The sequence below is a fragment of the Ictidomys tridecemlineatus genome, chromosome X, assembly GCF_052094955.1.
Source record: "Ictidomys tridecemlineatus isolate mIctTri1 chromosome X, mIctTri1.hap1, whole genome shotgun sequence".
Taxonomy (NCBI): domain Eukaryota; kingdom Metazoa; phylum Chordata; class Mammalia; order Rodentia; family Sciuridae; genus Ictidomys; species Ictidomys tridecemlineatus.
The window spans coordinates 78,700,491-78,723,310 of record NC_135493.1 but is presented as its reverse complement, the minus strand read 5'-3'; the positions used below and the strand labels follow the sequence as shown (position 1 = coordinate 78,723,310).

The window sequence follows — 22,820 nt, the reverse complement described above, 5'->3', positions numbered from 1 at the left end:
AGTTTATGTTCCTGGGCCTTTTTGAAACTTCAGCAAGTTTGCAAATTTGTTTAACACGTTTCTAGCAATAATTATTGACATTCTTGTTTATTTTAAAATATTAAAGTAATATCTAGCCTCTTAACATTTATAGAAATTTTGCTTGGGAAACTTACCTTTTCTGATAATAAAATTATAAATTACATAGATATCAGAGATAAAAATTTTAGTCAAGGTCATGTTTTATAATATGCTTAAGTGGGTGTTTTGTTCATCTTAAGTACAGTGTACACAGCCTAAGCTCTATTCCCTTTATTAAGAAAACAAAAGCCAGCAAAACTGGCATAGAAAATTTTTTCACTTCTCTTTTCTAGCAGTGTACTACTTATGTCTTTTTAAATGTGAACTGCTTATTGGTAATTATAGGGAGAACAAAATGTGATTTAAACTAAAGTACTCTAAGTGAGGCTTTATGTTTGTTTTCTCCACCCTAATTTTATGTACAATTTTCTCCCCTTGTCTTTAGTCCTGTATTCAAACTTTAATACCTCAAAACACAGTTTACTGAACAGAGATGTTATTGTGTAGTTTTATTAGCCATTGGGTGGTAACATAAGGTTTTACCTTAGTCATTCTTAACACTAGTGTGAAATATACTCCATTTAAATAATTTGATGTGAAGTATGCTAATCATCCAATTTCAGGAACTCTCTTTGAATTAGTATACATTTACTTTCAAGAATACAGGTTCAAAAGGACCCATTAATTATAGGGCAAGTGTTAGTAACCTATGACATATGAACCACATGGTGGCACATGGACCCAGTTTTTGTTAACATTTACCTCTAAGAAGTCATACTTGTAATTAAAATATGAGGTTTGATGTCATTGCTACTTCTTGCCTCTTTTATCACAAGTTTAATTTTGGTTGTTTATTAACATAAATTCTAGTAATATTCCCATAATTTGTATTTACTAGCTTAAAATTATTAGTCATCTGAATAATTGATGACCAGGAAATACAATAAACTTAAGAGAAATGGTTTTAAATCTTCCATTATTTTTTAGATTATTGAAGTCTCCTATTTAGTGTTTGCTGGTAGGATGTGATGCCAAATAATAAGAACTGTTGTATTAACACCCCCCCGCCCCGCTAACCTGCCAAACACCTTTTAGGGTGTAATCTTAGGCAAGCCACATAAACTTACTTTCTTTCTTTTTTTAATATTTTATTTTTAGTTGTAGTTGGACTTTATTTTCCTGTGGTGCTGAGAATCAAACCCAGGACCTTGCATGTGCTAGACAAGTGCTCTACAGCTGAGCCACCACTCCAGCCCCTCCACATCAACTTTCTAAGCTTCACTTTCCTCAAGAATATAATAGTACCTACCTCACAGAGGCAAACTACCTAGTACATAGTAATTTTTCAAATGTTTATTGTTTTCTGTTTCCATAATTATTATTAATATTTCTTTTATAGTAGGTTCATTTCTTTGAAAGCAATATAGAATTGAGTTTTTTATTATTATTATTAACTTCACAGGTGTTATAGGAGGTCCTGATCCTTTAGAGACATTTAGTTGCTGGAGGAAATAATCTTAGCTAGACTTTAGAAGAGACAGGTATTTGAGGCTTGGACTCTCCTAGAGATCAATTATAGTTGATTTGGAATATGATAATATTTAAATATTGGTAATCACTTCCAATGAAGTTAGCATGCAGTTACCTAAGAATGAATACCCTTCCCAACATTCAAGGTGTTTTTAGGCAACTTTAGACAAGTTATCTACCTTATAACAAGCTAATATCTCTATAGTAATTTTTAAAAGTGGAGGAGTACTTCTAGTATCCCTCCACATACCACACAATAAATATTTAATAGGCTGGCCATGCTTCATTTATAGTGATATTTTGTAAGGAGCCAGTCACCAAGTCTTTTAGGAAAATCATTTGGGTTACAGAATCCATGGTATCCAAGATGCCCCTAAATGGCAGCCTCCCAAACCTTGGCCATCTGTTTTATAAATAATTGCCAGCAGAACCATCAGAATATATAAGATAGCCTTGCTGGCATTGTTGGGAATGATACACAAGATTCTATTGGCTCAGTTTCCTCATGGAAAGTTTAAGACACCAGAAGTATTTGCTACTCAAGATCATGGAAATCCTGACATTTAAAATACCAGCTTTGTATTTAGTAAAGGCTCATTGATTAAGTGAATTTACTGGTAGATCCTTTTCTACTGTATAGTCAAATTAAAATATTTGTCTATTCCCTTTAGACTCTAAACTGTCTGAGAGCAGGGAATATACCAGTTGGTCTTTATCACAGTGTTCCCAGCATGTGACATAATATGCATTATTGCACATAAGTGAGTATCCAGTGGAAATTATTACGTGAATAATGAATTTTTGCTCTAAAATCGCAAGCAGATTGTTATAAAGTGATGGTTGATAGGCCTTTAAAATAATGGTTTTTCTCCTTTGTAGTCCTTGGACTAAACTGTATCAGAATCACTAGGAGGCTTGATAAAGTACAAAGTGCCAATTTTCTTTCTTTTTTTATATATGGTGATTGAACTCAGGAGCACTTTACCACTGAGCTACATTCTTAGCCTTTTTTTTATATTTATTTTGAAACAGGGTCTTGCCAAGTTTCTGAGGCTGACCTCAAACCTAACATCCTCCCAAGTCTTTGGGATTATAAGTGTGCATGCATCACCACCATGAGCAGATTTGTAGCTTCATCTAAGAACTTCTGGATGTGGACCCAAAGGGAATCTGTATTTTTTAAAAATGTTTTTTAGTTATAGTTGGCCACAATAACTTTATTTTATCTATTTATTTTTTATGTGGTGCTGAGGATTGAACCTAGTTTTTCACACATGCTAGGCAAGCACTCTACCACTGAGCCACAAGCCCAGCCCCCAAGAATCTGTATTTTTTAAAATGTCAATACTGGTGTATACAGGGTATTATAACAACATCATTTTTCTTTACAATTGCTATTAGCTCTAACTTTGAATTTAAAAAAATAAACTGGGGCTGGGAGTGTGGTTCTGTGGCAGAGAGCTTGCCTAGAATGCTTGAGGCCTTGTGTTCAACTCCTATCACTACATGATGATGATGATAATGATGATGACGACGATGATAATGTAACTAACATTTATGGAGCATTTTTTCTATGCCAGGCACTGTGCTAATGGGTTTTCTAGCATTATTTAATTTAATCCTTATTAGCCACCTTACAAGGCAGATACAATTTATTTCTATTTTTATAGATGATGAGATTATAGCATAGAGAAGTCATACAGCTAATAAGTGGTGGCACCTGTATTGCATTTGAACTCAGTGCCATGACCCTACACAGTAACCACTACATTATGCTGTACTGACATTAATTATTGTTGAGAGCCCCGGCAAGTCAGAATGATGCCTGGCATTTGCCAGAGGGAATGTTTGAAAGGAGACACCAACGAACCATTGAGATGATGATTTGAGTTAAGCTATATATAATTGCTGTGATGCTGGATTGATTGTGTTGTATATTTGACCTTTACTGTCCGGCAATGGGGCGCCTCTGCTGCTTTGGAGTTCTCGAGCTACTTTGGAGTTCTCCTGGGAATTCCTGGAGGGTTCCCTTGGTTGGGGAAGGTCTGGAGGAGGGATTTTCCGGTTGGTGTGGTGTGAACCTGGAAGAGCCGTGTGGGTGGCGTTAGAGAGAGGTTCCCGGGGAGCGTGTGTGGAGTGGAGTTCGGAAATAAAGTTTGTTCCTGCTTGAGTGGCTCGTGATTTGTGCCCAGCCAGACTGCGGCAAATTATATGATTAAACTTGTGAAATAAGTAAACTGAAGCACTCTTCTGTGGTTTCATTGTATCCTTAATCAGTACTATAGGTTTTGTTCAATGTTATCAAGGTATATAATGTTGGAAAATAAGTTTCATCCTTTAGTCACTATAAAATACTAGGGTAGTAAAGTTAATCCTAGTCCTCTTTAATTACTTTTCATGCTGAATTTATTGATCTTCAACCCTAAGTTATTATACCTTATTGGTTAAGAACAGGTCTCTAGGGCAAAACCACCTGGCTTTGATTCTTGACCCTAGTCAAGATATTTGACTTTTTTGTGCCCCAGTTTCTTCATTTATAATTCTGAGAAAATTATGTCCACTGTTTCTTCAAAATGTCACCCTCTCCACTTTTATTTTCATCTTTGAGACCTTTAATTATCTAAATGCCTGCTCTTTTTCATTATTTTTAAAAATTTGTTGTTGTTATTGTTGGATCTTTTTTTTTTTTAATATGCTGTGCTGAGAATCAAACCAGTGCCTCATACATGACAAGCAAGTGCTCTACCACTGAGTCACAACCTCCGCCCCTTTTGGTTATTTTTGTGGTGCTTGGGTTCAAACCCAAACCCAGGGCCTCATGCATATTACATGCACACTCTGTCAATGAGCTACTGGGCTACAGTCCAGCCTTCTTTTTCCTTTACTTCCATGTCTTTTTTTTTTTTTTTTGGTACCAGAGATTGAACCCAGGGCCTCTTAACCATTGAGCCACATCCCCAGCCCTTTTTTATTTAGAGGCAAGGTCTTGATAAGTTGTTTAGGGCCTTTGCTAAGTTGCTAAAACTGGCTTTGAACTTGCAGTGCCCTGCTTCAGCCTCCTGAGCTGCTGGGATGACAAGTGTGTGCCTCCGTGCCTGGCTAGACTTCCTATCTTTTAACTTTTCATTTTTACTCTTATTTTTTTTTCTTATTTTTCTACTGTCTTCTAGAAAAGCACCTTAGTCTGATTTTTTCTGGTTCTCTAAAGTTATTCTTCAGTTGCACCCTTCCTGCTGTTTGTACTATCCATTCAGTTATCTCAACTGTTAATTTTTTATCCCCAATAGTCATCTGATTTTTTAAATATTTTTTTTGTGTAAATTTCATATTGGAAATATTTTCACCACTTGATTAATTGATTAATAACTGATTACATGCCATATGATGCCAGTTGCCACTCCAAAGATATATGTATCTGTAAGCTTCTGAAATTCATATTTACTTTTATCTTCTTTAGTTTCTTTAAGATTGGTTTTGGGAGACAGCACCAACATCCCATGCTGGTTCACCATCTTGGTCATCTGATTTATAATATGGGGATAATAATAGTCGATGCTTCATAGAGATGTGAAGATTAAATTAGATATTCCCATGTGAAGGTCCTAGAATAGTATTGGCATATAGTCATGCATTCAGTTTAGCTGTAAAAAAAAAATCTAGAGAGGGCTGACTTGGATTAAGATCTCAATTTCACAGTACTTTTTTACTTCTATTTTGGGGGCTTGGGTGGGTATGGGGGTTAGAACCCAGGGCACTTAACCACTGAGCCACATGCCAAGCCCTTTTTATTATTTTTTTAATTTTGAGACAGGATCTTACTAAATTGTTTAAGGACCTTGCTAAGTTGCTGAGGCTGGCTTTGAACTTGTGATCCCCCTGCTTCAACCTCCAAAGGCGAGTTGCTGGGATTACAGGCATGTACAATCATGCCCAGCACATCACTGTTTTTTTTTTAATATTTTTATTTTTTAGTTGTAGTTGGACACAATACCTTTATATTATTTATTTTATGTGGTGCTGAGGATAGAACCCATGGTCTCACACATGCTAGACGAGCGCTCTACCACTGAGCCACAACCTCAGCCCCTCATTACTGTTTTGATATGATAAAATACAGAGCTAGGGGAAAAGGGCACTGACCATCTCTTTTAGAGTTTCAGCTTTCTCAGGATTCTGCTACACAAATGTTTTCTACCTTATTACAAAGAAAATATGATAAATTGGTGAATTTTCAAACTGGAAATATAAAATTTTCATATACTAATCACCTAGATTTAGGAGTTATTAATATTTCACTACATTTGCCTTATCTATTTTTTCTGAAATATAGTACAAGCATTATAATATTTAATTTGTAAATACTTCAGTATAATTTCTAAAATATTAAGACATTTCTTACATAATCACAATACTATGAAATGAATAACCTAATTTCCTAACATTGTCCAATAACACATCTATATTCAGGTTGTCTCCAAAATATCTTACTTATTACTTTGTTCATACCAAGATCCACCCAAGATACACATACTACACTTGGTTGTTATGTATCTTCTAATTTGGTGCAGTTACCTCTTCTCCCTCCATTCTGTACTTATTTTATTATTTCCTGATAGTATGTTTGAACTTACTCTTCTAGTTTTCATATATTCTGTAAACTGGAAACTAGAAATTAATCTAAAGACTTGATTAGATTTATGATAGATATGTTTGGCAAGAATAGTTTGTAGATGTGTAAAAGACATTAAGATCTTTTGAAAACATTAAAACAAGGTAATGAGGATAAAGGATTCATATATATTGAGTGCTTCTACCATGTACTTTTGAATATATGATCTTAAGCTGGAGGTGTTGCTTAGTGGTAGAATTTGTGTTTAACATGCATGAAACCCTGGGTTCAATCCCCAGCACAAACAAGCAAATGTTATTTCATTAATCCTTGCAATAACTCTGTGGCAAGGGATCATCTAACTTTTTTTGTTGTGTTTTGTTTTTGTACTGAGGATTGAATTCAGGGCTGCTTTGCCATTGAGCTACATTCCCAGCCATTTTTAATGTACTTATTTATTAATTTTTATTTTGAGGCAGGGTCTCGTTAATTGGTTAAGTTACTGAGGCTGACCTTGAACTTGCAATCCACTTGCCTCAGACTCCTGAGTCATTGGGTTTGCAGGTGTGTGCTGTTGTGCCTGGCTGAACATTACCCAATTATTAAAGAGCAAAGTTAAAAAATAACAGAAAGAAAAGGAAAAGAAACAGGCCCTTTATCTTTACATAAACATAAGAATTAACAAATCACTTCCTGTCTGTGTCAGTCTCTTATATAATGAGAGCAACACATTAACTTGTTTAAAGTTCTTTACAGTACTAACATTTTTATCTTTATCTACATAAATTGCTCAGTATTATCAAGTTTTTCACTTTAGATTATGAGAGATGTCCTTTAAACATGACTTACATTTAAAATATATACATACACATTCTCAGGTCAAATAATAACTTGTTAGTCCATCTATAGCTTTGACTTCCATAAGTCTAGGGTCTCCTTGAATAATTCCTACATCAGATAATTTGTCCTGTCAAACATCTCTTGAATTTTTTTATTAGAAAAACTTGATTAAAGTCTAAAACCCCTTACTGTGTGGAAACATGTTGCTGGTGGTTTGTTGTTTTTATTAAAGTCTGCTTTTGCACCTTTAGAAAAGATATTAGAAATAAGAAAAAGTGGTTAAAAATATACTGGTAGAGTTCTCCCAGTAGCTTACCAAAAGAAGAAAGTATTTTGGAGAAGAGAGTTAAATTCTGTCAGATATTACTGATGGTGAGAAAAGATCATGCCTGAGAATTGACTATTCATTCATTCATTCATTCATTCATTTAGTTATTTGTGTTTACTGGGGATCAAACCCAGGGCCTTATGCATGCTAATAGGCAGATGCTTTACCACCAAACTATGTCCTCAGCCTGACCATTAGATTTAACAACACAAAGATCATTGGTAGACCATGCACTGTGCTAAGCACTTCATATGTAACATTTAATTTCCATAGTTATCCTGTGAAATAGATACTTACTAATCCCACTTACAGATCAGGAAACTGAGGCTCACAGAGGTAACTTACTCAAGGATATAAAGCTAGGAAATAGAACTAGAATTTAAATCCACTTAAAACTAAATCTGCACTGTTCATCTAATACAACAGCCATGGGGCTTGAGATGTAGCTCAGTGGTAGAACACATGCCTAAAATAAAATATAAAAGGCTCTGGTTCAATCCACAGCACTATCAAAATAATATCACCAATACAAGAGCCACTAACTACCTGTGGTTATTTACATTAAAACTAAAATTAAATTCAAAGTTCCTCAGTCACACTAGTCAAATTTCAAAAGCTTAGTAGCCACATACGTTGTAACTTCTATAGTACTCTAGAGCCTATGATCTTAACAACTGCACATAAACCCTCCCAGTTTACAAAGTTACCACCTTTTTATTTATATGTATGTGCATATCTGTCTATATATTTCATTTAAATCATTTCATTAAACTTTTCATCTGAAATTAAGACTGACAGTTTTTTTTAAAATCAGATAAGTTGATTCCAGCAGCATTATATTGGTATTTATATTCCAAGCAGTGTAGCATAAAATTTTGTATTATAGGAGTTCAGAAGGATGTAACTAACATGTTGGGATAATCAGTAATCCTTTATTAATACAAGAACTTCAGTGCCACAATAACTGTATATTAATAGAGTAAGTGGTATTACTCTGTTGGTTATGTTGGCTAAGTAAAATTGAAGTCTTTTAACACTTTAAAGGAGGAGCAGCAGAAGATAGAAACTGTTCATAACCCACTTGAATCAAATGTATGAAATGTGATATGTCAAGAGCTTTGTAATGTTTTGAACAACCAATAATAAAAAAAGAAAGAAAATAGAAACTGTGATTCTTTTAAGAGAATTAAGTGTTTGAATACCTCCTCACTTTTGTCTCTTCAATTACTCGTTTTTGTATGGCCAAGTTTTTTACATCAGATTTATTATTTTGGACTCTATTATTTTGGAATGTAAATTCCACAAGAGAATTGGTCAATATAAGAATTACTAGGTGACCTTATTTATATCATTTTTAATCATTTTCTTCAAATGTTTTCTTTCTTTCAGATAATAACTTGTTTAATCCATAGCTCTGCCTAAAACAAACAAAAAAACCCTATGATATAACTTGAAATAGCTGCTTTAATTCCTATTTTGTATGTATTCTATTTTCTTGTTAAAATATACTATAGTTGAGTTAGAGGATCTAACATTGTGAAGTAAAGATGATTAATACAGATTGTGTATGATAATAATTGATTTTCCATTCAGGTTCTACTTGAAAAGTTACAACCTCCAGAAAATCTCTGCAGTCATATAAAATCCAGAATGACAGTTCTCCACCTCACAGTAGCATGTGTAATAATTGTAATGGGTAATCAATTTTTAAAGGTTAAATACTAAATATAGTATCTGGCTCTTTAAATGTTAAATTAAGAAAAAAAATATTCTTATCAAAGGAGGCTTTACCCTCCACCAAAGTCAGTTTGGCAGGCCTGCGTTTTCTTTCGTTCAAAGTGACAAGTTCTGTAGTTGTCACTATCTTATTCATACCAGCAATTTGGGAATCAGGGTATATTTATAAATGCTGTCTGGCAAAGGTTGTGTGCTCTTGACCCAAAAATCTGATACGAGGTGTTATGTGAACTTCATTCAGTAAGCTCTCTAGTTACTTATCAAATGCCTAACTTTTTTTTTCTCCAGCATAGTTTTGGAAGAAATGGTCTCCGAATTTGAAAGTAGATGCTTTTTGAACCAGAATATTAAATTTCTTTACTAAAAATGTAGACTTATTTAAGTTAATAAAAGGAATTTTCATAACCTCTTGAGTGGGTAGTTATGTATTCTAGTGACATTTTATTTCCAGATATTGTAAAACTCAAAGTGATGGCAAGCAAAATATTTTTGAAACGTGACAACCCCCCCATCCTACCCTCAGGCAAAGTCTTGATTATTTTTAACAATTTTATTTTCAAGGTTGAATTTCAGAATTAATTAGATGGGAATTTTTGTCAGTTTGCCAAATACTTTAAACTTCTAAATAAATTAACTTAAACTTTTAATTTATCATTAATTTTGCTTTCTTATTAATTGAACTAGTCATTTTTAAAGCTTAAACTAATTTAGGTTGTTAGCTAAAATATAGACCATGCTTTTTTTCAGCTTGTTGGCTTTTTCACTTATTTAAGGAAAAATAAAGTTTAGACAAAGAAATTTAAAGGTACACATTTGGATGTAATTTAAACCTCATTTTGATGACTGTTGGCTTAGTAATTATAGATTCTGTTCCAGTATTGTTTTCAATAATAGTGTTACTATAGCAACTAATATAAATGCTGCTCTTTAAAGGGGGAAAAGCAAAACCTCTGCACTGATTTGTGTTGTATATTAGGATGAAATTTTTCTTTATTAACTTTTATAGCTTTCTCTGGAGTTTGCAGAATTGTTTTTCCCTGAAGAAATAACCTGAGGATCCTGTTCCAAATATTTTTTTGCCCTCTTAATCTCATTTGTTTTTTTTTTTATTCATCCAGTGCTGCAATTAATTTAAAAGGGGAAGATGCAGAAAATTGTGTCTTACACAGCACCCTGGAAGAAAGATTTCTGTTTTTCTGCTTTTGAAATGTATAAACAATTTCTGTTTTTAAAAATAAGTCAGTTAACTTACTTGTACTGTATTAAAATGAAGATGATGGCGAGCATACCTAAGTTCTTGAGTATTATTGATTACTATATAGGCAAGTGACTAAAATACACCAAAATTTATCTAATTTCATTGCAGATTTGATAATAATTAAAATAGGAAACTGTCTTATTGTCTTAAAATAACTCTTAAGGGAATGAATAAATAGATAAAGTTTATATATATAATGTAAGTACTGTTCAGCCTTTAAAAGAAGGTAGCTAGGCACAGTGGGGCATGCCTGCTAATCCCAACTACCACTTTAACATAATCCCATTTTTGTGCAAAGCTATGTGTGTATTAATGTGTAGAGTAATAGATAATTAATATTACTGGTGGTTATATCTAGGTTTTGTAATTAGATATTAGTATTGTTTTCATTAATTTTTTTAAAAATTTATTTGAAAAGAGTGATTATGGTAGCCAATAGAAACAATGTGAAGTTTTTTTGGTTTGATGGAAAGAAGGAGGTAATATTTTAGCAAATAATCCAAAATTTTGTAGTGGTAGAAAACAAGTCACATGAACTTTTGTTTTGACTTCCTGGCATTTCAATCATCAGTTGGGCAAAAGGAATGTTATTTTATGGGCAGAGCTAAACCTCCAGCATAATCTGACCTTAATTAGGCAATCATGTTTTATTTGACTTGATAGGGTAGATATTAAATCTGGAATTGGTGGGAAGACATTAAAATCAGGGATTCCCCAAATTAATAACTCCTAAAGATGAAAATTATAAAATAGTGCATGTCAGATTTATAGTAAAAGAGTGAACTAGCTTTTCACAGGTTTGTTTCTGAGAATTGTTAGTCTATGTTTTTATATTTTCTTTTATTAAATTAATATATGCTTGTTCTTAAAAAAAAAACTTCCAAAAGCATAAAATTGTTAAATGTGATAAGAGAAATAAACCTACTAGAATCCTTCAGGTGATTATCTTTTTATTTAAAAGAGTAGATCTGGGAAATGGAGGAACCATACCTCAAGAAAACAAACATTCCTCATAGTATGTTAGAATAAGCACTTAACCAGTAATTAGGTTAGGATTCTGTAAATTTAGTTTCTATTCCCAGCTAGTCCTTAGCTGTGTGATTGAAAGATTTAATATTCCTCTCTGGTCCTTAATTTCTATTGATTCTAAGATAATTTGGGCTTTGAGACTATAAGATGCTAAAGACTGACATGATAAAGCTTCCTGATATCTGAGATATTTTTATAAGGATATATATGAGTGTATGTGTATACATACAAGCACACATGCATTTCTAGAGAGGCTTTTCCTTCATAAAAAATAATTAATGTATGAATTGTGGTGTTATAATTAATAAATAAATATTGTACTTAATGGATATAGTGTTCATTTTCCAAGAGTTGGATGTTTTCTTTAATTCTGCTATACTGAGATCATCCTGTTAGGCCTCTGAGCAAAAAATATTTTGTCCATGTTTAATTTAAATTCATAGTTAGGCTAAGTTATAATAAGACCCAGTTTTATAGAGAGAATAAATCAGTGGCACAGACTGAAATAATTTGGTTGCTAGTACTTTTGGTCTTTTGCTTAGGTAGCTTTCATAGTGAAATGAATTGGTACTGACTGTGGTTAAGATCATCATTTATTGCTAGGCAGAATTAAAATTAGGGATTATCCATAGTACATTCAAACCTTATAATTTATTTGTTATATTGTAGAACATCTGACTTCTCTAACTGTATTTGGCATGGTTACTTTTTTAAAAAATATGTGAGTGTTATCTTGTTGTATTTATACCTTTCTCTTCAGTCATGCTTTTGGGAGGTGGACATGGGAGTCACACATCTAAGGAAATGTTATCTTTTAATGGAGTGAATCAGTGCAACAGGTGTTTTTTTCCTACATGCCTGGTCAATAACTTTAGAGACTGATCTAGTGATACTAAATTTGTTTAATGTGGCATAGGTCACACCTTTGGATACCAAATTTCTACACTGGATAAGAAGAGAAGTATTTATCCAGGTGTAATGACACACTCGTGTAATCATAGCAACTGGGGAGGCTGAAGCAGGAGGATCACAAGTTCAGGCCAACTTCAGCAACTTAGCGAAACCCTGTCTTAAAATAAAAATGAATTAAAAGGACTAAGGGGTTGGGGTTGTGGCTCATTGGCAGAGCACTTGCCTAGCATGTTGAGGCACTGGGTTTGATTCTCAGCACCTCATATCAATAAATTTTAAAAAGAGGGGTGCCCATTGACACTGAGGATGTAGCTCAGTGGTATAGTGCCCCTGGAGTCAATCCCCAAGTACCTTGCCCTCCCCCCCCCACAAAAAGAAGAGAAGTGCTTAGTTAACTTTCAAAGGAACTAAAGTTGGCATCTATGTATTCTACCAGTGAACTTCCTTGAAGCCCTCCTTTTGTATGGTTTATTTTGTTTTGGTACCAGGGATTGAACTCAGCCCTTTTTATTTTTTTATATTGAAACAGGCACTTGCCAAGTTGCTAAGGCTGGCTTTGAACTTCTGATCCTACTTCAGCCTCCTGAGGCACTGAGATTACAGGCATGCACCACCACACCCAGCTGTATGATCTTTTAGTGTTTTCTAACAGTCTCTTTAGTCTGTCTAACAAAGGAAGTAGCACATACTACATGTCAACATGAATTATTATATAGTCTCAATTACAGCTGTGTCTATTAAGAAAATTGGTTCCATGATTGTTTTAAGTGTTTATTGGGATAACAAGATAAAAAGTTGTTTACATGATATACATGTTAGAATATATAGAATTAATGTCAGTATTTGCTATTGTATAGAAGAAAACTTAAAGCCTCATGATCTGAATTTTTCACCTTGACTTATTTAATAGACATTTATGTTCCTACATTTTGGTGTGATTAAATATGTAAAGATAATTCTTTTCAAATGTGGGTCTTCTCTGTAGTAAAAATGGATGCATTAAGTATCACTAGAATTAATTTAATGTGCTATATACCTTCCACTACCTACATTTGATCATTATGTTGTTTACTGAATTAACAATTTAGAATATGTATTCTTGGAGAACTTATTTTTTAAAACATGGAAAATGTTTTTAAAAAATGAGTTAGTGTGTCTTATATATTCAGGTCTTCATGTGTGATTTTCTTAATTTTTAATGTTTTTATTGACACAGAATGCTACTTTAGTGTCCTTACTGAAAATGATTATTCCAATTTTTAAGCATTTGATTTTTAACCTTAAAAGACTAACCCAGGATACCATGGTTTTTAAAAAATGCACTATGATAATAAGTTATTGAAGAATGTTTATCAGTTGAAATTTGACTCATGGATCCTTAACAGTGCAATTTATATTTGACTTTTTTATAATAGAAATATAAAGATTATATATTCCAGTTAAACTTTCTTGTACCTGTTTAGATTAATTTAGATTAATTTTTGCTAGTATAATGCTTGGTAGCTAAAGTGTTTGCGAAAATAAAGTTGTTACATATGTATGAACAGGAGTAGCCATGATTTTTAGCACAGGCATCCACTATAATCACTTACTTAAACAGAATTGTATTAACATTTATCAACCCAGTTCTAAGCACAAAAGGTATATGAACAAATTTTTTTTCTAAGTTTTGGAAAAAAGACTTTGAAAACTGAAAAGTGGTAAATTTAAAAAATTGCATCTCAAACATGTTATTTCAAACATGAAATTCTGATGTAAGAGTACTCTGTTGCATGTTTTATGACTGTTCCTAAGTCATTTATAATATATATTAGACATGTGAAAAGCAGTCTTAACAGTTAACCAGCAAACTATGGAGACGTGAGACAGAGGTAGAAAATAATTCTCTATTATTTCAACCCCTCTAAACAGGATACTATACTTGCAGAACTTCTTCAAATACATAAAGAACACATTGTAGGATATCATGAACATGATTCTCTTTTGGACCACAAAGAAGAGGAGGAGTTGACTGAAGAAGAAAGAAAAGCAGCTTGGGCTGAATATGAAGCAGAAAAGAAGGTAGTTCACTAAAAATGCTTTTGAGGCTGGATGCAGGGGCAAACATCTGTCATCCTAGCTACTTTGGAGGCTAAGGTAGGGCAGTTGCTTGAGCCAGCAGTTCCAGACCAGCCTGGGCAGCACAAGAAGACCCACAGAAAATAAAATTTTTAAAACACTTCATTTGAAAGAGCAGTGAGGAAGCAAAGGGTCACATTTGAAATGGGCAATAAAGAGTAGTAACCCCACTTCTTAGCAGTTGCTGAATTGAAAGTTGAGCAGGAAGCTACATATTTAGCATTACTTAGCTTGTTACTACCATATGTAGTCACATACAGGAGCTTAGAGTTTGGAAGTAGGAGTTGCTTTAGCATGTATACCATGAAGTCTAAATTTTGGCTGAATACCAGAATGCAAAGTATTTTCTTATTGGATATTAGTGCCATCTCCAGCAGCAACTTTATTAAAATAATTCCATGTTTGTTTTAAACACCAACCCACTAAAGCAAAAAAATGTGCCTCAGCATGGGAAACCTTATCCTAATACCTGAATCCTTTTTAAACTCCTAACTCATTGTACCAAACTTCTTTAATGTTAACGTGATGTTAGGAGTCTCATCAGAAATCACTGAGTTGCCTCATTCTGTGGGAATTATTAGAAAAAAAAGAATACACCTTTAGGAGTTAAAGCTTTCCATGTAATAAGATCTTGTTCTCGGGTGAAAAGGGTGTTTTGTTTGTGTGTGGAAGAGTGTTAATAATTTCCTAGATCTTAGAACATGGATTCTTTTCTAAACCAGTAGGTGATGTAGAATTTCAAGTTTTAAATCACAATGTGAGAAGTGCATAATTTTTTTGTTTTGTTTTTAGGGACTGACCATGCGTTTCAACATACCAACTGGGACCAATTTACCCCCTGTCACTTTCAATGCTCAGACTCCTTATATTCCTTTCAATTTGGGAGCCCTGTCAGCAATGAGTAATCAACAGCTGGAGGTAAGACGTGAAGTACAAAAGTAGTTTAACATGAATTAAAGGCAATTTCAAATGCCTTGTTGTTGAGGGTTCCCTATGCAGGAATATCACATTCTCCAAAAGATTACCTCTGAATAGACCAAGAAATTTTTTTTTATTTGTTGACCTTTTTGAACCAATATATTGTAGTAAAATGCAGCTTGTTCAGAGCACAAGGGAATCAGTCCTTGAATTAATGCAGTTTGAATTATTTTAATTAAGGAACAATAGGGCAGCCGAATGGCTAGGGAAATAGCACTTTAATCAGTTATAAAATATTTGAAATAAACACATTCCATTCTTAATATTTGAAAGTAGGATAAGTACATGCCTATTTATATTCTAATACAATGTAGAAGTACTACTAAATATATAATACCCAATTTTGTCAAATAAGTGATTTAAAACTACAATCAATTATGAATTAAATAGGAAACATTGGGTTTGAGGGTTTTTTCCATTTTAATTGGCACATTATAATTACACATAATAGTGGGATTCACTATCATATATTCATACATACATACAATATAAAAATACAATTTGTTCCCTGGTATCTACCCTTTCTCTCTCCACTTGCCTCCCTTAGGTTTTTTTCCTTGTCTGTACTGGTCTCCCTAGGATTGGGTTTTATTATACGAGTAGTTTAATAATTGAATCTGTGTTTTCCTTTTTTAAATGTGTTTATGTAGTCATTTAAATGACTGAATTATTGGTACAATAAAACTCAAGTTTTTATTTTCCTAACAAGACACTTTTGGCATTGATGAGTTTTACTCCTCTTTACTGAAGCTGAAATTTGCTTTTCCCATCAATTATTTAAGATTTTAAAACCAAGTGCTATCAATCGGCAAGAGGAAGGATCCCTATACCTTAAAACTGTGCTGTCTTTCTGCCCTAACTTATTTCTTACATTCTTCTAGGACCTCATTAACCAAGGAAGAGAAAAAGTTGTAGAAGCTACAAACAGTGTGACAGCAGTGAGGATTCAGCCTCTTGAAGATATAATTTCAGCTGTTGTAAGCTAATTGGCAATTGTATTATTTCAACCTCAAATTTTTGTACCTCCCCCCACATATCATTTGTCTTAATTTTTAATTGTAGTTTGCATTACTACTTTTGTGGGGGAAAGAATATAATTCTTACAGCTTGATTTGCAGTAGTGAAGTACTAGTAAACTGGATAGTAGTCCCAAACTATAATTCAGCAATTTTACATAGATGTTGGCACAAAAGAGAAATGGGTAGAATCTAAGAATTAAGAAATTAACCATAGAGATGTATATGTTGTTTGCATAAATTTAATTACCAATTATGAAAATTAAATCCAAATAGTTTTTTTTTCATTCCAGAGATAACCAACCCATGCACAACATAGAACAACTTAAACCCTGCTTTTACATCACTGTTTTCTTTAGGAAAAAAAAATAAAGGAAAGAAGGGTGGCAGAGAATTTGTAAAATCCTGAATATCTTTAAGTACCATGATTATTTTCTCTCAGTTGTACAGCCATAAGGATTAAATAGAATTTTTTTTCTTTTAGTGGAAAGAAAACATGAATCTCTCAGAGGCCCAAGTACAGGCATTAGCATTAAGTAGACAAGCCAGCCAGGAGCTTGATGTAAAACGAAGAGAGGCAATCTACAATGATGTACTGACAAAACAACAGATGGTAAGAGTTCTGACTATCTCTAGGTTATGTTTAATTTTCTTGAATTTGTAATAATAGGCTTGCATGACAGCTGTGTCAGCCCTCCTGTGAAGCAATAGATGGTATTCTAGAAAAAAAATTTGTCAAAAACCTAGTAATATCGAGGAAAGATAATATATTCATTACAAAGGAGCAACAACTTCCCAAATGGATATTCTTGCAGTTTATACAGGATATGTTTCATATAATTTTAAGTTTTTGTATATTCTGGATATCTATATAGGAGTCTTGCCAGACTTTCATCACCTTTGCTATTTTTTAAACAACTTCAAAAAAGTATTCTTTTCAGTGTATTTAATTTGAGAATAAGAAGTGGAGCTCTGGATGATATATCAGTAGTTCTAGTAAATTATATAGTTCTTCAGAAAGCTAGGATATTCCAGGATCCTTGATCATCTTCTCCAGCTCAGTTGTTTGCCAGCCATCTGCCTTGCACTGGGAAATTTCAACTCTTGACACCAGGGAATCAACTTCTGTGGCATGAATTTTACTTAGAAAGCAGGGCAGAATTGTGTGGTTTTAAATGATCTTAGGAAATTTGAGATATTTCAGGTAGGAATTATTCCTATTACAAGTGCTTTTCCCTTTGGTGTTTGTCACTGAAATATTTATTTGTCTGTCATCATGTGAAATATTCAAAAGAAGGACAAAGAAAGGAGATTTGACAAAAAGTGCTGTAACTAATACTTGAGACTAATCACGGTACAGGACAGGTTACTATGGCAACTAACCTAAATGCTCCTTGCAATACAATAGTCAAGTCATTAAGACAATTTAGCCCTAAATGGTGTTACTAACTGGTTTCTACAGTAATGGTCCTGTGAATGCCATCAAATTAGTAATGGTGATAACAATAATGTGTTTTCCTTTTGGTATGGTACCCCCTTAACAAATTGATTTTAACTCAAAACTTGATACTTGCCTCTTTGAGACAGGTCATGAGCTTGTAACAACTCCCTTTTCTCTCTATAGTTAATCAGCTGTGTTCAGCGAATACTGATGAACAGGAGGCTCCAGCAGCAGTACAATCAGCAGCAACAGCAACAAATGACTTATCAGCAAGCAACTCTAGGTCACCTCATGATGCCAAAGCCTCCAAATTTAATCATGAATCCTTCTAACTACCAGCAGATTGATATGAGAGGAATGTATCAGTCCGTGGCTGGTGGTATGCAGCCACCACCCTTACAGCGAGCACCACCCCCAATGAGAAGCAAAAATCCAGGACCTTCCCAAGGGAAATCAATGTGATTTTGCACTAAAAGCTTAAAGGATTGTTAAAATCATAGAAAGATCTTTTATTTTTTTAGGAATCAATGACTTAACAGAACTCAACTGTATAAATAGTTTGGTCCCCTTAAATGCCAATCTTCCATATTAGTTTAAAATTTTTTTAAATAGGGCATACCATTTCTCCCTGACATTTGTCAGTGATGTTGCCTAGAATCTTCTTACACACATTGAGTACAGAAGATATTTCAAATTGTTTTCAGTGAAAACAAGTCTTTCCATAACAGTAACAGCTCCACAGATTTCCTCTCTAAATTTTTATGCCTGCTTTTAGCAACCATAAAATTGTCATAAAATTAATGAATTTAGGAAAGAATAAAGATTTATATATTCGTTCTTTACATATGAAAACACACAGCTGAGTTCTTAGAGTTGATTCCTCAAGTTATGAAATACTTTTGTACTTAATCCATTTCTTGATTAGAGTGATTGAAATGGTCTTAATGTTCCTTTGACTGAAGTCTGAAACTGGGCTCCTGCTATATCATCTCTGTGCTTGAAAGTTAGAAACTAAGGGTTATCTTTGACACAGAATTGTGTGCAATATTCTTAAATACTACTGCTCTAAAGTTGGAGGAGTCTTGCAGTTATCTTAGCATTGTATAAACAGCCTTAAGTACAACCTAAGAAGAGAATTCCTTTTTCTTCTTTAGTCTTTCTGCCATTTTTTTATTTTCAGTTATATGTGCTGAAATAATTACTGGTAAAATTTCAGGGTTGTGGATTATCTTCCACACATGAATTTTCTCTCTCCTGGCACTAATATAAAGCACATCTCCTAACTGCATGGTGCCAGTGTTAGTGCTTCATCCTGTTGCTGGCAGTGGGATGTGGACTAAGAAAATCAAGTTCTAGCATTTTAGGAGGTTAACACTGAAGTTGTGGTTGTTAGATTCACACCCTGTTTTATAAACAACATCAAAATGGCAGAACCATTGCTGACTTTAAGTTCACATGAGGAATGTGCTTTAACAATTCCCAGTACTGTCAGTATTGTGAAATAGTTCCTCTTAAAGATAAGGATCACTGGCTTCTATGCTCTTCTTTTCTCTCATCACCATGTCCCTTTCCCCCAGTTTCCTTACTTTTTCTTAAATTGTTTGATATCTTTTAAGTTTAGATCTTTGAGGCAATTTTCTGATCAAATCAATTCATCTAATATCCTTTCATGTGGTTTTATGAGAAAATCATTACAGTTCTTATTCCTCTGGGTCTGTAAAAAAAAATGACCTATAATTTTATTCGTGTTTGATTTGATTGCTTGAGTTCCTCAAAGGAAACGATTGTTTTTGACTATGGGAGTCAACTCAACATGGTAAAACCATTTTTGAGATGGTGATGTGACAGGTAGTAGAAATAGCTACAGAATTCGCAAAACAAGAAAGCCAGGTGGAGGATTTGTTCTAGGTATCACTGGATTAGAATGAGTTTAATGTTAGTTAAAACTGTTTTGAGTTATTTGGATAATAAAGAGATTTCCATTTTTATCTTGGAAGAACTAGTGGTAAACCATCCAAGAGCACTAGGTTTATGATATAAAATTTGTGAGGTTTGGTGGATCCATCCTCCCCCCAACCTTCCTGTGGTAAGACATAACTAACAAATTCCATGTATTTGGATGTTATGCCAGCCAGTCAAATTTATTTAATTGGGGTGGGGGCAGATGTGTGTTTATTGCTTTAAAAAAAATGAAAAAAAAGATTTATGAGATGAATTTTTGAAGGCAGAATGCTCTGGCTGACTGTTATCAGTTGGTATTTCTACAAGTCCAGAATACTTTAAACCTGATTTACTAGACCTAGGAATTTTCAACATGGTCTAATTATTTACTCAAAGACATAGAAGTGAAAATTTAGGCAACCTTCTAAACCTTTCTCACCGTGGATGAAACTATGACTGAAAGAATAATACTTAGAAGGATTAATTGGAAATCAGAGAGTTTGAAATAAAACTTGGACCACTTTGCATACACTCTTCTCACTTGACATTTTAGCTACATAATATGTACTTTGAGTATAACATCAAGTTTAACAAATATTTAAAGACAAAATCACATCAATAAAATACTAAAAAACTCATTTTTATATTTGTTTTAGATGTTTTAAATAGTTGCAATGGCTTAAACATGACGATTTAAAATGTTGCTTGTAATACAGTTTTGCCTGCTAAATTCTCCACATTTTGTAACCTGTTTTATTTCTTTGGGTGTAAAGCGTTTTTGCTTAGTATTGTGATACTGTATATGTTTTGTCCCAGTTGTATAGTAATGTTTCAGTCCATCATCCAGCTTTGGCTGCTGAAATCATACAGCTGTGAAGATTTGCCTTTGTTTCTGTTAGACTGCTTTTCAGTTCTGTATTGAGTATCTCGAGTACTGTAGAAAAGATGTCACTTCTTCCTTTAAGGCTGTTTTGTAATATATATAAGGACTGGAATTGTGTTTTTAAAGAAAAGCATTCAAGTATGACAATATACTATCTGTGTTTTCACCATTCAAAGTGCTGTTTAGTAGTTGAAACTTAAAACTATTTAATGTCATTTAATAAAGTGACCAAAATGTGTTGTGCTCTTTATTGCATTTTCACAGCTTTGAAAATCTGTGCACATATTGTTTTATAGAAAATGTATAGCTTTTGATGTCCTATTTAATGGTGGTTCTTTTGCACAGTTAGTTATTTAATACTGGGAGGTCAAGAAGTTTGGTTTTTGAATCTGTAATATACTAAATTCTGTAAAAGGAGATCTCTAACCTCAAAAAGAATTTACATACCAGGAAGCCTATGTGTGTTTGTGTTAGTTTTGGTTGTCTGTGTGTAATCCAGCACCATTTCCTGCTTCCCAACAGTTGTATCATTCATTTAAGTCAAACAGGGCTACCAACCCACACTTGATACAAAAGCTTCTTAACATCTAGAAGTCATATCAGGTAGATGGAAACTGTATTGCCTGGCCTCAAAGAAGCTGAGTATTTTACAGACTTCCCTTAGCTATTCTCATTTTCCCTCTTTTGTCACAAATTTAGATCTTTTTTGTATTCCAAACCAAACTTTAAAATAAATTATTTACCTATCTCAGTAACCTTTGTTTCCTTTCAGGGTAGCAAGTTGTGAGGCTGTAGATACCTATTCTCACAGTAAAATACGTCAATCCTTTTACAAGTTTATTTCACTGAAAATTATGTGCAGGTTATTACCCACCATATTTTACCAAACTCATTCTGAAGTGATTTTTAGCTATCTCCAAATCAAATCTACCCTTAGGGAATCAAAAAATTTCCACCATTGATACTTTTCAGAAGTCTATAATCTGAGCCAATCCCAGAGGATTGATCACATTTCAGAAATGCTTTCATCTGTGCAACATTATAATATATGCTATTATATGGGGGTGAATAAAAATTAAAAATCCAAAATATATACTGTGTCTAATCTCAATATTTGCCAGGTAACCAAACTCTTGGTATCACTAGTGTTGTATCTAACAGTGGGATAACACCCTACCCCTAAAAGTTTTACTCCCCAGGGTATGCATTGACATACAGTTCCCTTGTGATATATACTGCGACATCCTCTCTCTGGAATAAACTTCCTGACACACTGATCTACTAAGCTAAGGGAATTATCCTTCCTCCTCTCACTCTAGGGATCTAGATTTCTTGATAGTGACCATTACATAACACCAAAGAGGAGAGTAAATAATTGAGGCCCTTATTAAAGATAACAAGGTTACAACTTTATTTGAAAGGTTGAAGGTCTAAGGCAAATTGGGTTTTTTTGTTGTTGGGTTTTTTTTTGGGGGGGGTACTGGGGATTGAACGCAGGGACACTTCACCAAGGAACCCTTTTTATATTTTGAGTCAGGGTTTCCCTAAGTTGTCTAGGCTGGCCTCCAACTTGTGGTCCCCTAGCTGAGGCAAATTCTAAAATTCTGTAGGCGGGTCCTCTTTAATACTCAGAACATATCAGAAGCAATCTACTCTGCAACACTTTTTCTGCTGGATGTTCTGCCCTTACTTCCTCTCCCTGATAGAAATATGTAAGGGAGAGAGGAGCTTGGCCATAAGCCTCAGCAAAACATCAGATAACTACAAAGGGAGACTTCAACCTATTAAATATGCCCAGCCCCGTCCCTGTAGTCTTCACATTAAATGCGTGTTGGTTTTCAAGAAGGGTGAAGAGAGATGGCTCGTTAAATGCAAGGATGGGATTTGTTTCAGATATATGAGGAGAAAGTATAGTATTGAAGGGGAACAAAGGTGGGGAAGGATAGGGAAAGAGACAGACTAGATTGGAGAGGATTGATGGCCTTGAAATCCTGAATGAGTAATTCAATATATGAGGATAACAAGGGTTTGTGAGGCGGATAATATGCTCAAAGTAGCAGGTAAAGATGGTGATTTGGGCTGAGGTAATTTGAATGGGTTAGAATGCAAGGTGAAGAAAGATGTGAGACAGGAAGATAAT

The 22,820-nt window shown here is 33.9% G+C and overlaps 1 protein-coding gene across 9 annotated transcripts in view; it reads left to right on the top strand.

Moving 5' to 3' along the window:
• Nucleotides 1-21,771, top strand: part of Atrx (ATRX chromatin remodeler) — a 226,069-nt gene extending 204,298 nt beyond the window's left edge. For 8 of the 9 annotated variants that reach the window (XM_040281657.2, XM_021734672.3, XM_021734670.3 and 5 more), the window contains 5 exons: nt 14,215-14,364; nt 15,214-15,339; nt 16,281-16,376; nt 16,900-17,028; nt 18,040-21,771. In XM_040281657.2, coding sequence (XP_040137591.1) covers nt 14,215-14,364; nt 15,214-15,339; nt 16,281-16,376; nt 16,900-17,028; nt 18,040-18,318 — 780 coding nt within the window. In that variant the 3' untranslated portion in view covers nt 18,319-21,771. The remainder of the gene's footprint in view (nt 1-14,214; nt 14,365-15,213; nt 15,340-16,280; nt 16,377-16,899; nt 17,029-18,039) is intronic. The other variant, XM_040281649.2, reaches the window with a different exon arrangement.
• The last annotated feature ends 1,049 nt before the right edge of the window (nt 21,772-22,820 follow it).